Source organism: Saimiri boliviensis, chromosome 2 (assembly GCF_048565385.1).
Source record: "Saimiri boliviensis isolate mSaiBol1 chromosome 2, mSaiBol1.pri, whole genome shotgun sequence".
Classification (NCBI taxonomy): domain Eukaryota; kingdom Metazoa; phylum Chordata; class Mammalia; order Primates; family Cebidae; genus Saimiri; species Saimiri boliviensis.
The window spans coordinates 154,440,245-154,453,801 of record NC_133450.1 but is presented as its reverse complement, the minus strand read 5'-3'; the positions used below and the strand labels follow the sequence as shown (position 1 = coordinate 154,453,801).

At 38.5% G+C, this 13,557-nt stretch overlaps 1 protein-coding gene across 4 annotated transcripts in view; it reads right to left on the bottom strand.

The window, feature by feature from the left end:
- Nucleotides 1–13,557, bottom strand: part of DOCK8 (dedicator of cytokinesis 8) — a 243,967-nt gene that overhangs the window by 159,196 nt on the left and 71,214 nt on the right. For all 4 annotated transcript variants that reach the window (XM_039461451.2, XM_039461450.2, XM_039461452.2 and 1 more), the window contains 2 exons: nucleotides 12,813–12,988; nucleotides 9,963–10,034 (listed from right to left, as the gene is read on the bottom strand). In XM_039461451.2, coding sequence (XP_039317385.1) covers nucleotides 9,963–10,034; nucleotides 12,813–12,988 — 248 coding nt within the window. The remainder of the gene's footprint in view (nucleotides 1–9,962; nucleotides 10,035–12,812; nucleotides 12,989–13,557) is intronic.

The window sequence follows — 13,557 nt, the reverse complement described above, 5'->3', positions numbered from 1 at the left end:
CCACGACGACGACAAGAAATAGCCTAGAAAACACTTAAGATTAGCTTGGTGACTAATTCAAGTCAAGATTTACTATAATGGGTCATTTTTAGTGTCCCTTGGCCACTTGAATTTCTCTGACCCAAACCTATGTTGATAGGGCTGGGTGAAAAGCAGGCTAAATTGGGGAAATGAAAAAAAAATAAATAATGAACAAGGTGTACTCTGAATAAGGAAATAAGGCTAAACATTCAAAAAGGATTTCAAGAAAAATATACAGGCTGGGTGCAGTGGCTCACACCTGTAATCCCAGCACCCAGGGAGGCTAAGGTGGGAGGACTGCTTGAGCCCAGGAGTTTGAGACCAGCCTGGGTGACATGGTGAAACCGCATCTCGACAAAAAGCACAAAAAAATTAGCCAAGTATGGTGCCACATGCCTGTAGTCTCAGTTACTTGGGAGGCTAAGATGGGAGGATTGCTGGATTGGCCATTAACAGAGTTATTTGAGAGAAATTGTCACATGGATTTCATCAACCTGCTAGCTTCTTAAAAGTTACTCTCACCAGCATAAATTTAGGCAACAATGTATCTGTGTGTGCTGACAGGGTAAGCTTTCCTCTTGTCTAAAATGACTGTTTTGGATTCTCCCTAAGAGCTCAAAGAAAAAAAATGTATGTGTGATCTAACATCCTGGTTGGGGGACACGGAACAAAAACTAACCCAAAGTGGTGACAAATACATGCAAATATTGTTATCCCCTAAAATTATGCTACCCTAAAATTATGCTACCCTAAAATTATACATATTGAACAGTGATGTTTCTCAAAAAATCCAATTTTAGGGGGAAAAATCACCAAAGAATTTAACATTAATTTACTCTAACATCGAAACAAACAGTTAATTAAACTTCAAATTTCCCACTTTGGTGTTTGCCCTTTGCCTTTTTTAGGACCTGTACATGTTATTATTTTATTTTACTTTATTTTCAATTCCCATTTATTTTTGGCTCTTGGGGCAATGTCATCTTTTCAATACGAAAAACAGCAAGTTCAACACAAAACAGAAATCTCAAATGAAATGTAGTCTAGAACAAAACCAAGTGTAGTGGGGGAAGCAACAGCAAAAGGAAGATACAAGATGTTACAAAGAAAGATGCGGGAGGCTCCCCCTCTCCTCTGGGGATTGACTCCAACACTGATGTGGCAGTATACACCATTCCACAGAGTCAGGGATGTTAATTCCTTTTCAGGGGTAAGAAAAGGTGGGGATTAGGAGGACATTTCTGAAGGCTTAGGGACCAAGGCTGGTCTCCTTTCCCTCCTTGATCCCTTTCTCTGGTCAGAGGAAAGGAGTTCAATGAGTGAGGGAGGTAGATTTGGAGAGGGAAGGATTCCACTTGACAGAGTGGGGCAGACCTCTCCAAAGGGTAGAGCTTGGAGGGAGACTGAAAACGGTGATAATACTGCTATACAGGGTATTGATTTTGAAGGTTTAATATGATGTGACATGATGATTAAAAAGGAGACCTTTTTGGACCACAGAAATAAAAATCAGGAAGTAGCTCCCTAAGGACATTTTGTGTGTATGGTTTAGCAACCAGAACTATATCAGCTTAAGCATTATTTTTTAGCTAATAATATACACCTATTTTCAAGAGTGTTTACTTACAAGCGAACATCTTTCTCTCTCTGACACACACACACACACACACACACACACACACACACACACACAATCACAGATGTGTGCCTGTTTCCATTATCCTCAAGTTACTTCTCTCCATGCCTCTGTTTCCTCATAAGGTGAAGTAAGAATATGAGGTAAATTCTAAATATTTTCCCCAGGTTTAAGATTTTATGATAAAAAGTTCATACACTGTATCTGAAAAAATTAAAATAAAAAAAAATTTTTTTTTAGACAGAGTCTGGCTCCTTTGCCCAAGCTGGAGTACAGTGGCATGACCTTGGCTCACTGCAACCTCAGCCTCCCGGGTTCAAGCAATTCTCCTGTCTCAGCCTTCCAAGTAGCTGGGATTACAGGCATGTGCCACCATGCCCAGCTAACTTTTGTTTAGTAGAGACAGGGTTTTGCCATATTGGCCAGGCTGGTCTCGAACTCTCGACCTCAGGTGATCCACCTGCCTCGGCCTTCCAGAGTGCTGGGATTACAGGCATGAGCTACCCGACCCGGCCCTAAAATCAAATTTTCTCCTCAAAAGATGCTTAACTTTTGGAGCCATCAAATTCATTTGGCTATTGTTCTTTGGCAATTGTACACAAATGATGCTTGCTTTCTTTTCTGTCTTCCATTTTGTTAGAGTGTTTACGGGAGTTTTTCACATGGACCCCATAGTCAACGACAGGTGGGCAGTAGTGCTAAAAGTTCAGTTCACAATATGTACACTTTAAGACTTCAGGGGTTTTGCTACGGAAAGCATTAAGCCTAGCATCTTCTATGACTGTGTGTCTGAAACTGGAGCAAACTTTCCTTCTCGTCCTCATACTAGATTTAGCATCTACTTCCCCATTTAAAAAGCTCCAAGTCTCAAAGCTCGCTCACAGCAGCAAGGGTAAACCTGGCTGGGGAGGAGAGGACAAGGGTTGGCAAGCATGTAAAGATGATTCATTCCACAAGTGCTGGCTGCAGAAGGAACCCTCACTGAGTCGGCAGTGAGACTGCTGGCTCAATGCCACTGGCTGCAAGAGAGTCCCAGCCTCGTTACCCTACCCTGGCAATGGAGTCAAATAAAGCCAAGCTCCTGTTGCACCTATGTGCAGACAGGAGAAAACCGGGGAAGTAGGCCAACTGCTAGAAAAACGAGTCTCATGAAATGAACATAGCCTATTGCCTCCCAGGAGATCTGCATTCCTTTTCTTAAAATACTATTCTAACACATTTGAAGATGAACCAAAGACCAAGCACGTTTTGAGAGCATTCTCCTTAAAGGCAGCGTGGTGGAGCTGACAGAATCCAGGCTCTACAGTCAGAAGGAACTGGGTGCAAATGCTGGCTCCTTATGTATGAAGAGACCTTGGGCAAATGCCTTAGTCTTTCTGAGTCACAATCTCCTCAAGTATGAAGGGGGAAATGTTGCTCATTTTGAGGGCCTATTGTGAGGACTAGAAAATAAGATGTTTTCCTCCTCTTCATTTTCCTCTTCCCTACCCTCTCTTTCCTTTCACATCCTCTTTCCCCTTTCCCTTCCTGTACAGTTTGGTGCTAAAATCATAAAGTGCATCAGAACAAGGCAGCCCTCCATGACTTGGGGTAGGGAGTAGCCAAAGAGGTCCAGAATGGGAAGTTGAAGCCCAAACAGGGAAAGGACACATCCATTTAAGAAGAGCTGCCTGGCATGGAAAATCAGAACCGTACGGTGTGAGGAGGGCATCGATTCTGAACCAGGCTGATGTGTGATAACAGAGCCTGGAGAGTCTTCGTGGGCTTGGATTTGTTGCGAGGGAGTCTCTGTACAACAGGTCAAGAGTGCCTCTGTGATATCTGCATATCTTGCTCTCTTTGTTACCGCATAGGCTGATGAGCTGGGCTTGCTTTTCATACTTTGAGAAAGCAAATACCTAAGCACCTTGACAGCCAGCACAACAGATGCATGTCATAAGAAGCAATTATTGATCAGGGAGACATTTTTATGGTGTTTTGGGAGTAACTGAATTATATGCACTGATGTGTTTGAATTTTAATTGTTTACCAGTTCACTGGGAGTAAAATATAGAGTAATAAAACAGATGATACCCCATTCCTTGATATCCCAGCTCTCCTTGAACACGACCTTTCTTCAGAATTACCTTAATCATGAAACACTCATGAAATGTTTCACTGTCTCTGCAGCAAGGATAAATACAGTATGTAAACAAGTTTAATTACCCAAGAGTTCAACTCTCTACCAAGTGTCGAGAACATTCTGAAGTTATCCCTCTTTGGTTCATTTAGAGAAAATGACAGAGGAAATAAAGCTTAAAATAGTTAATATCACCCAAAGGATGTCATCAAATATTAATCCACACAAAGTTATCAAAACATGCGGATAGAAGGTGGGATAGGCAAGCAAACATGGCACCATGCTAATCAGTAAGCCAGTAAGCATTTTCAAAAGTCACCGGGAGAAAAGTACTATTGTTTTTAGAACAAGGACAACAGATTTGGTGCTGTAGACATGAATGATAGAATGAAAATTGTTTAAAAAATCTTCCAGTCTAAGTAACAAACATTTCAGGTAAGAAAATACATTTCCTCCAATTTACTGGAGATCACGTATTTTACATTTTTGTGTAACTTAATCTTGCCCTGTTAGGTTTAAAGGAAATCTAAAAGTTTCCCCTATCCTTCATGAGCAGCATTATTTGTATGATTTAAATGTCTCAATTACAGAACTTGAGTGGCAAATGCGCTATAGAATGATGAGAGTGGGAGGGAACACAGTGGCCATTACTCTACTCCTCTGCCCCCTAAGTGGGATTCAAAGCCATTATCACAGCTAGCAAGGACATAAAAGTCTATCTCTAGATATTATAGAGAAATGTATTACCAGCAAGGAGATAATTGAGGAATAAAGGAGCTAACTAAATCAGTGTTTGACTACAAAGTTCTGGATAACAAAGACATGCCCTTATAAGGCAAAGTGGCTTCATTAAGTATGGTCCCCAGAGGAAGGTAGGTCTCCCCTCCATGGCACATTCAATATATGGGAGAGAATTCGGTGTTCATTCCTTTGACATGCTAGCATAAGTATGTTTTCTCATACGTACTACTACTTAATAAATATCATAACAGCTAATATTTATTGAATTATTATTATATGCAACCAAAGTATTTCACTTGGAGGGAATACTTAGGATAAATGGAATTGATTTCTTCTAATTTAATGATCCAAGGCAGATTTGACATCATAGGCACTATAGTCCCAGCTACAAAGGATTCCCTTGTCCTTTTGTAGTCAGCCCCTTTCTCTCTCCCAGACCCTGTCAACCATGGACCCGTTTTCTGTCCCCAGCCTTATCTTTTCCAGAATGACACGTAAATGGAATCATGTGGTTATCTTTTTTGTCTAGCTTCTTTCACTTAGCATAATGCATCTGAGAGTCATCCATGTTGTTGTATATATCAATTGTTTGCTCCATTTCACTGCTGAGTAGTATTCCATTGCATGGATTTACCAGAGTCTGTTTATCTACTACCCAACTGAGTATAATCTGGATTGTTTCTAGTTTTTGGCAATTACAAATAAAACTACTATACAGGTTTGGCAATTACAAATAAAATAGCTAAACTGCTATATTTGCATACAGTTTTTATGTAAACACCAAAGAGTGGGACTTACGGTTGTATGTTTAAGTGCACATGTAACTGGGACTTTAGAACATATAAGGAAAGGAAACTTGATGATAGGAAGCTGTATTCAGAAAGTAGGTGCAATAGCTTCCAGAATAAATAATAACTAAAAAAAGAATGGAGGAATAAATAATATCCAGCACTGGCAAGAATGTAGGAATGTACCAGTTTCATGGTAATGGAATGAAATAGGCCAACTTCTCTGGAGAAGAATTTGGCAGTACTTATCAGAAAATACCATGTACACTGGCTTCATTTCTATCCTCAGAAATATTCACATTCATGTGTAGGGGCAAATGTGCATAGATGTTTATTTTGGTATTATTTGTAATTATGAAAAATGGAGACAACCAAAATACTCACTTAGTTTCAGTAACTTATGACACATTCCTCTACCCTTTGAATACGAGGCAGGCAGCATTTCAAAAGAATGGGATATGGCTCTGACATGGAAAGTTATTATGTAAAACTATATGTAAGATGTATGTGTGCAATACATCAATACACATTAATACATACATCTTTACGTGAAAAATAGACAAATCTTTTTTGTGAGGGTAGAAAAAGATCTGGAAGCTACACAGCTGGGCTTTATGGAGTGACGAGTGACTTAAGGGAAGGGTAGGAAGCTGGTGAGTAGTGAGGCATGAGATTTGCCTTTTCCTTAATGCACTTTCATATTACTTGATTTCTTTCAAAACAATCATATATCATTTGGCACATAACCAAATTAAAGGAGAGCTAAATAATCAATCACTAATTAACAAGTGGCCAGCAACCCCTATTGCATCCTATTGTAAACCACGTATGAAGACATAAAAAATGGAAACTCATCCAAATGAAGAGATAATTTAACACCTGAATCTGAACAGAACCTCTGTGGAACAGATGGAGCTGGAGAGAGAAGGATGTATCATACTTTGTTTCCCCAAAGGGGAACTCACTGAATAAAGATAGGAAGATGTTGTGTATCTTCCTGCCTATGAGTCCCTAAACAGTCAGTGTCTATACAGAAATCTGAATTTTCCTTTTTCAGAGTAGCGGCTTATCTATGAAGGCATCGTAGCCTCCACCACCTGGTTTCATTCATATGAATCACCACCTTCCCCTTCTACCATTATTCTAAAATGATACGGATACAACTCATAGAAAACAACAGCACTAAAAATGTACTACGTGAGGCTGGGAAATAAAGGGTATCTGGCAATTGTGTACTGGATTCGCCCCACAGATAAACTATAGCAGATAAACAGAGAAAGAATGATCCCTGAGAGGAGTGTGTGCTAGGAAGTGTCATTTTCATGGGCAGAGCGTTAGACTCAGAGTGCAAGAGAATCAGGCAGAGGGACAGAAAGAGATGCATCCTTTCTACAAGAAAGCTTGCCAGAAACTGACGAGGAGTTCTGAAGTTGTACACTTCTCCCTGTCCACTACCTGACCTCTGGGAAGGGAAGTGCTCCATTACACAGGGCTGCAGAGAACTGGGCCAATGGTAACCCCTATCCCTAGAATGCTGCCAAACATAAAGTTAAAACAGATATTCCTTTCTTTTACAGGGGAAAAAGATGCAAAAACTTGCATGGAATAAATACATGGATAACCACTGCTTCTATAGAAAAGATAAAAACAAATGGAGACACGTAAGGGAACAGAAGCAACAATCAAGTGGCTAATGGTCTAAATTATGCTTTAATCCCAAACTCTTAGAAAATAATAATGTTTGTGAAGCAAATTTTAAGCATGATGCCAAAATTAAATATCGTAAGGAAAAATATTCATATTTAATAATATAAATAATTCAGAATATTAAAAACTATGAACAACTTTAGAAGACAAAAAGTATACTGTGGAAGGTATTTTTAATACATGATAGACAAGGGTTAATATCTTTAACAAATAAAGTGCTCATAAAAAATATATAAGACTAGACAAATACCTTAATAGAGATGCACAAATTTCATGAATAAGCAGAGCACCAGGAAACATAAAAATGGCCAAGAAATATACGGAAAAAAAGATGCCTAATCTAATAATAAAAGAAAATGAAAATAAAAGACAACCTTTTAACACATAAAATTGGAAATGTTAATAAATTATAACATCTAATATTCTTGAAATTCATGCATATAGTATTAACAATATTTTCTTGAGACAAGGTCTTCCTCTGTTGACTGGGCTGGGGTACAGTGGCACAATCATTGCTCACTACAGCCTTGACCTCCTTGGCTCAAGTGATCCTCCTGCCTCAGCCTCCTGAGTAGCTAGGACTGCAGGTACATGTTACCACACCCAGTTAATTTTTATTTTTGTAGAGATGGGGGTCTCTGTTTGCCCAGGCTGGTCTTGAACTCCTGGGTTCAAGTGATCCTCCTTTCTCAACCTCTCAAAGTGCTGAGTGAGATTTTAAATGTGAGCCACTGTTCACAGCATAATCTTTGATCTATTATTCCAAATTTTAAAATTTGTGTATATCCTTTGACATAGAAATTCCTCTTGTAGGGATTTATCCCAAAGAAAAAAAAATCATAAATATGTACAAATTTTTAGTGAGAAGGATGTTGTTGCATTTTAAGTACAACACTGACAAGTAAGGAATCATCTAAACATTAAAATTGATTAAATAAATTTTGGTATTAAATATATTACACAACCATTAATCATTACATTGAGGAAGCATATTTAATAGCAAAGGGAGAGAATCACTCTATACTGTGATACCTGAAAATGCATGTTATAAAAATGGTATTATAATCTGATTTAGTTTTCATATAAGCATATATCAAAAAAACCAACACCATTCAAAGGATAGACATCAAATGTTCATGATGATTATCTGTCTAGAGTGATTTTTGTTTCACAATTATTTCAAAATTTCTACAAGTATTCCAAAGAGTCATTTTTTTCTTTTAAATTTGTTCAAGATCAAGAAAAAACACTACTCCAAGAAGCCTGCAATTGCCATGAGGAATGAAAAAGTGGGCAAGCCCAAAATAGAAAATAAATTTGAAAACCAAATGCATCAAAATGGACATTTCTATTTGTTGTTCCTTCTCAGATTTTTTTTTTAGATCTTTAATGTCCAGAAAGTACCTCTAATGATAACATTTAAAAGCTTGAGAACAACTTGTTCTGAAATCTTTGATTTATTATCAGCAAACCATAATTTTATTTGACTCTCTGGCAAACTTTGTTTTCCATTCATATTAGAACAGATGATGGATTAACAGCTAACTTTCCCTTAATCACTTTTAATAACCAATGCTTTCTCTTCTGCTGCTGCTGAAAATAGTGTGCATACTGACATTACTTCAGAAAACCTCAGCACAAACTCAGTGGCACCCTTTCAGGAGCCGAATACAACCCAATTCCCAAAGTCTTTCATCATTTACCCCACAGAATAGTAATTCTTACTAAGGTATACGAGGAGTGAGGCTATCAGAATTTTAAACTACCAATACCTTGTCAAAGGTTCTCTGATGTGTTTCTAGTGAGGTGTGCCCTAATCTGTAGACAGTCCACATCTCATTCCCCAACACGTACACCCACACAGGTTGAGAATTTTAACATGCATAGATGTTTCTCACGAGAGAGTGCTATCCAGGTCCACGGAACGGAAAGAAAAAGGCTCAGAACAATGTCACAGAAGGTATGATTAATCTAGGAGAGAAAGATCCCTTACTGGAAGGCCAGCAAGTAATTTATTTCTTAGTCACAAACTCAAACGCCACCTCTGAATCTGAGGCCAGGTTTCAATTCACTTGATTCTTTTCCCCCTCAGAATTCATCAGAATGAGAAGAAAACAAAAAGACTCCATTCCAGAAGTTCAATATTTTGGCTTCCCTGGGTCACACTGGAAGAAGAATTATCTTAGACCAAATATAAAATACACTAACACTAACAATAGCTAATGACCCAAAAAAAAAAAAATTTGCAAAAAAATCTCATAATGTTTTAAGAAAGTTTATGAATTTGTGTTTGGCCATATTCAAAGCCATCCTGGGCTGCATGCTGCCCATAAATTATGGGTTGGACAAGCTTGTAGTCTATCCTTTATGTTTAAAATATAACTTTCTTTTTCAGTAAGTGAATGGATAAATGAACAATGCTACATCCATGCAATGAAAGATTATTCAGTGGTAAAAAATGAGTTATCAAGCCATAGAAACACATTGAGGAACAAGGTGAAATTACGGAGACAGTGAAAAAGGAAAATGGTTGCCAGGGAGGGAGGATAAACAAGTCATTATTCTCTAATGAGCACAGAGATTTTTAGGGCAGTGAAACGATTCTGTATGATACTATAAAGGCAGAAACACGTCATCACACATTTGTCAAAGCCCACAGAATATACAACACAAAAAGTGAACACTAATGTAAACTATGCACTTTAGTTAATAACAACATATCCACATTGGCTCAGCTACTGTAACAAATGTACCACACTAAAGCAAGGTGTTCATAATAGGGGAACTGTGTGTGTGAGGGGGGGTGGGGATAAGGAGGGAGTATATAAGAACTCTATTTTCCATGCAATTTTTCTGTAACCTTGAACTGTTGAAAGTATCAAGAAATATTAAAAAGCTAACAATATAAAATTAATATTTATCTATAAAAAGTGGAGAAAAAGTAACTTACTTCCGGTTCACGATTAGCCACTCCCGGATATAGGTCTGAATACAGTCCCTGACGTGAGGGTCCAGTTCAACTCTAATGAGGTAGAAAATGAAATAAACGCGTTATTACTGGGTAAAAACAACGAAACAATCCCTTATCAATCCCTTATCAAGCAAGGAACATGACATGAGTTTAAATCCTTATCAATGAGAATGCTTAGGACGTTCTTGCCCAGTCATTCCAAGTGTCTGAAGTCTTCCTGAGGCAATCAACATTTTTACTTTGATGAGATAAACATGTTGGCATTTTTTGCTTTGTGGGTTTTCTTTACTATAGAGATTCATGTTAAATTATAACTATCCTTGACGGCATTCTGACACAAGACAGGTAGAACTAGCTGTAACTGAATACAAAACAAGAAAAATAAGTATAAATAATTCTGACAGGGTAATTTGGACATATTTTTTGTGCATGTGTAACCTTGTTAGGACATGTATGTTCTCCTTTTCGAAAGCCAGGAAAATGAACAGTCGTCTTATGCTTTGACGAATTTGCAGACACTGGCTTTTGTTGGTGATCATTAATTCAGATGGTTCCCGTCATGCCAGCTTAAGAAATGCACCAGGAGCGATGCTCTTCAAGTGTTTCAGAGCCTTGAAATCAGAAGCAACAATTGCATAACAATTGCTATTGTTGCACATGCTTTAGTACCAGAAATAAACAGGTTTAAATGCTACAAGCCTTAATTTTCTCATTTGTAAAAAGGAGGTAAGAACAGAAATGTGCTGTTAGGATAAGATGAAGTACTGTAAATGTTACACATGTAGTATCTGGGTCCTAACTGCCCAAACCCAGCTTCATCCTTTATAGCAATGTGACCATGAGCCAGTCACTCAACCCTTCTGTGCCGCAGTCTTCTCACCTTAAAGCGATGAGAATAGTAAGTGCTCCTTTTAGTAGAGAGCTTTGATGAAGATTAAATGAGTTAGCTTGCAAAGTGCTTAGAAGACTGCCTGGCACATAATAAGATGCACATATGAATTAATAGTTTACACTTTACTGGCATTCACTATGCATTATGCACTGATGCAATTACTTTATTTGTATTAATTCAGTTAATTCTCAATCAGCACCGTAGGGTAGGCATTCCTATTATTCTCACTTTGAAGAAAAATGAGACGGTAAGGATCTTGTTTCAAGTCACACAGAAGTGCTGGAGCAGGGACCTGAATCCAGGCAGCTCACCTGTGGCGTCCATATTTTTCACTAGCATGCCATCATAGCTCAACCTAAAGTTGTGGGTTAGGTGCAGGGTGTTCAATTGTTTACCCTGCTGTGAGGATGATACCTTCCCCCAATTTAATTATACAAAAGACTTTTTGGCAACAGCTGAAATAGTAAAGGTTGTCTTAAAGTCATCAGACAGATGAGTTAGCTATAAATTCTTTTGACAATAGTATACTAAAAAACTGATGTTAATTAAAAATTATCTTATCAAATTTCAAAACAAATTCCTCCTTCCTCTAAATTTATTTTACTGTTTTTTGTTTTTGTTCTTTAACAAACAGGGTCTTGCTATTTTGCCCAGGCTAAAGTCAAATTCCTGGGCTGAAGTGATCCTCTTGCCTCAGCCTCTCGAGTAGCAGAGACCACAGGAACGACTGGGGTGACTGGTAACTGTAAGCATTTTAAACAGATTTTCCCAATATTCTGGCCATATCTGAAAACAACTATACATTTTACATAAAGGAATAAATTCAATGATTTTTCACTAAAGATGAGAATAGTAGGTGTTACTTACATTAAGGTCAAACCTAAATAAATGGACTGAAAAATGGGGGAGTATGTTTCCCAAAAATGACAATGTTTTTGTTTTCTAGGAATTGTGTATTTTTACATTATCAGAGCTCGACATATGGTCAGTTCTCCTATGTGGGTGAGAACTGTCTGAACAAGAGAGCACAGGTTCACAATAACACCACCTCATTATCATCCAACCTCCTTAAACTGCGATGAAATAAAATCCAAAATGGAACTAGAATATCTCAGATTAATGAGGGTAGAGGCTGTGTTTCAGGATTTTCTTTCTGAGACCTTTTGGGGAGGATGAGAAGGTTGAACATGTCCAGGAGGATGCGAATCTTAATTTTGCTTTTAAAATGGATATAAATAAAAGTTTATCCTAAACCTCCGAAGAGACATTTTTTTTAAACTTTAGAAGCAATAGGAGTTTCATTTAGCTATAATTCCATAGGTTGATACCAAAAGCTAATGCCCAGGCCTATAAACATATAGAATAACCAACTGTAGAAACTGATGCCCTGATTAGCTATTCACATATTCATTCTACAGAGCTCTCCCCACTGTTTTACCACTGCATGACACTTTCTTCAAAGGAGGGACTTTGCCTTCTTCATCTTTTTATCTCAGTGCCCAGAATATAGTAGATGCTCAATAAACATGGGTTTACCTTATGTTTCTAACTTGATCCAGTCTCATAACCGTAAGCAATTAAAATGCTTTTGGACAGAGGCATTTCAATAATTATTAAAAATCTTGACATTTTTACAAATGGAGAAACTGAGGCTCTGGGAGGTCACCCGAGGTCACTGAGCTGGCAGCCAGGTGGTCTGGCTACAGAGCCTGTTCTTTTAACCTCCTCCTGAGCATTTCCTTTGGTCCCCCTGCATCCCTTGCACTGTCTTGGTCTCCACGTAGCTTTTCAAAAGCTCTGGCCAAACGAATTTAAAACCTACCTATATTGAGGTGATATTTGAACGGATTGAGTAATTTTTTTTTTAATTCAGATCTAGGACGTATCCCCCACCCATGACAGTCACAATCATATCTACATTTAAGAAAACGATTTACCCTTCCTCCGGCAAAGAGGGCTGCAAAGTCCTACATTCCTTTGGCGTGAACACCACGTCCAAGTCGTCATCAGTGAGGTCTCCGAGCTCCTGGGCAAGCTGCACATCCAGAGTGTTCAGGTGTGTCATCAGAAGTCCTTCAAAGTCCACCGGCTCCACAGGGTCATAAAACTGAGGCTGGAGGGGCAGGGAAAAGGAAAAGGAGGTTCTCACCCGGTTTTCTGGTAAAAGCACAAAGGTAATCGTAGATGTTTGCCTTGCCTTCCTTTGACTTAGTAACTACTTCGCGCCTGGCGTAAAACAGAGTGACTCTTTGGAGAAGCTGTCAAACGCAGAAGTAGTGATATGGAAAAAAAAAATGCAGCACAGAAAGTCAAGTCATAACACGATGAGTAATTAAAATCACACCCCAAGGCAGAATTTTTCTCTCCTTAATTGCAACTTGATGAGGAATCCTGAGGAGATCCAAAACGAGATCACAAAGCTTTGCTGAATTTTTATAATTTCTCCTGCAAAAGCTCTCTGAGGCCATCTTTTGTTTACCCAAATACAGTGAAGAAGGGAATGGAGGCAATTTTCCTGAAATCCAGGCAAACTCAACCCTCTTTGGCTGAGTATTTAGGCACAGCGTTTCTTTTGGCCTAAGTTATGCTACACATTGGTTCCTGGAAGCACGTCATATATAATCACAGCTGACAGCGAACACCAAGTGTTTCGGTGACTGAAACACTCCCGGGCAGTGATTT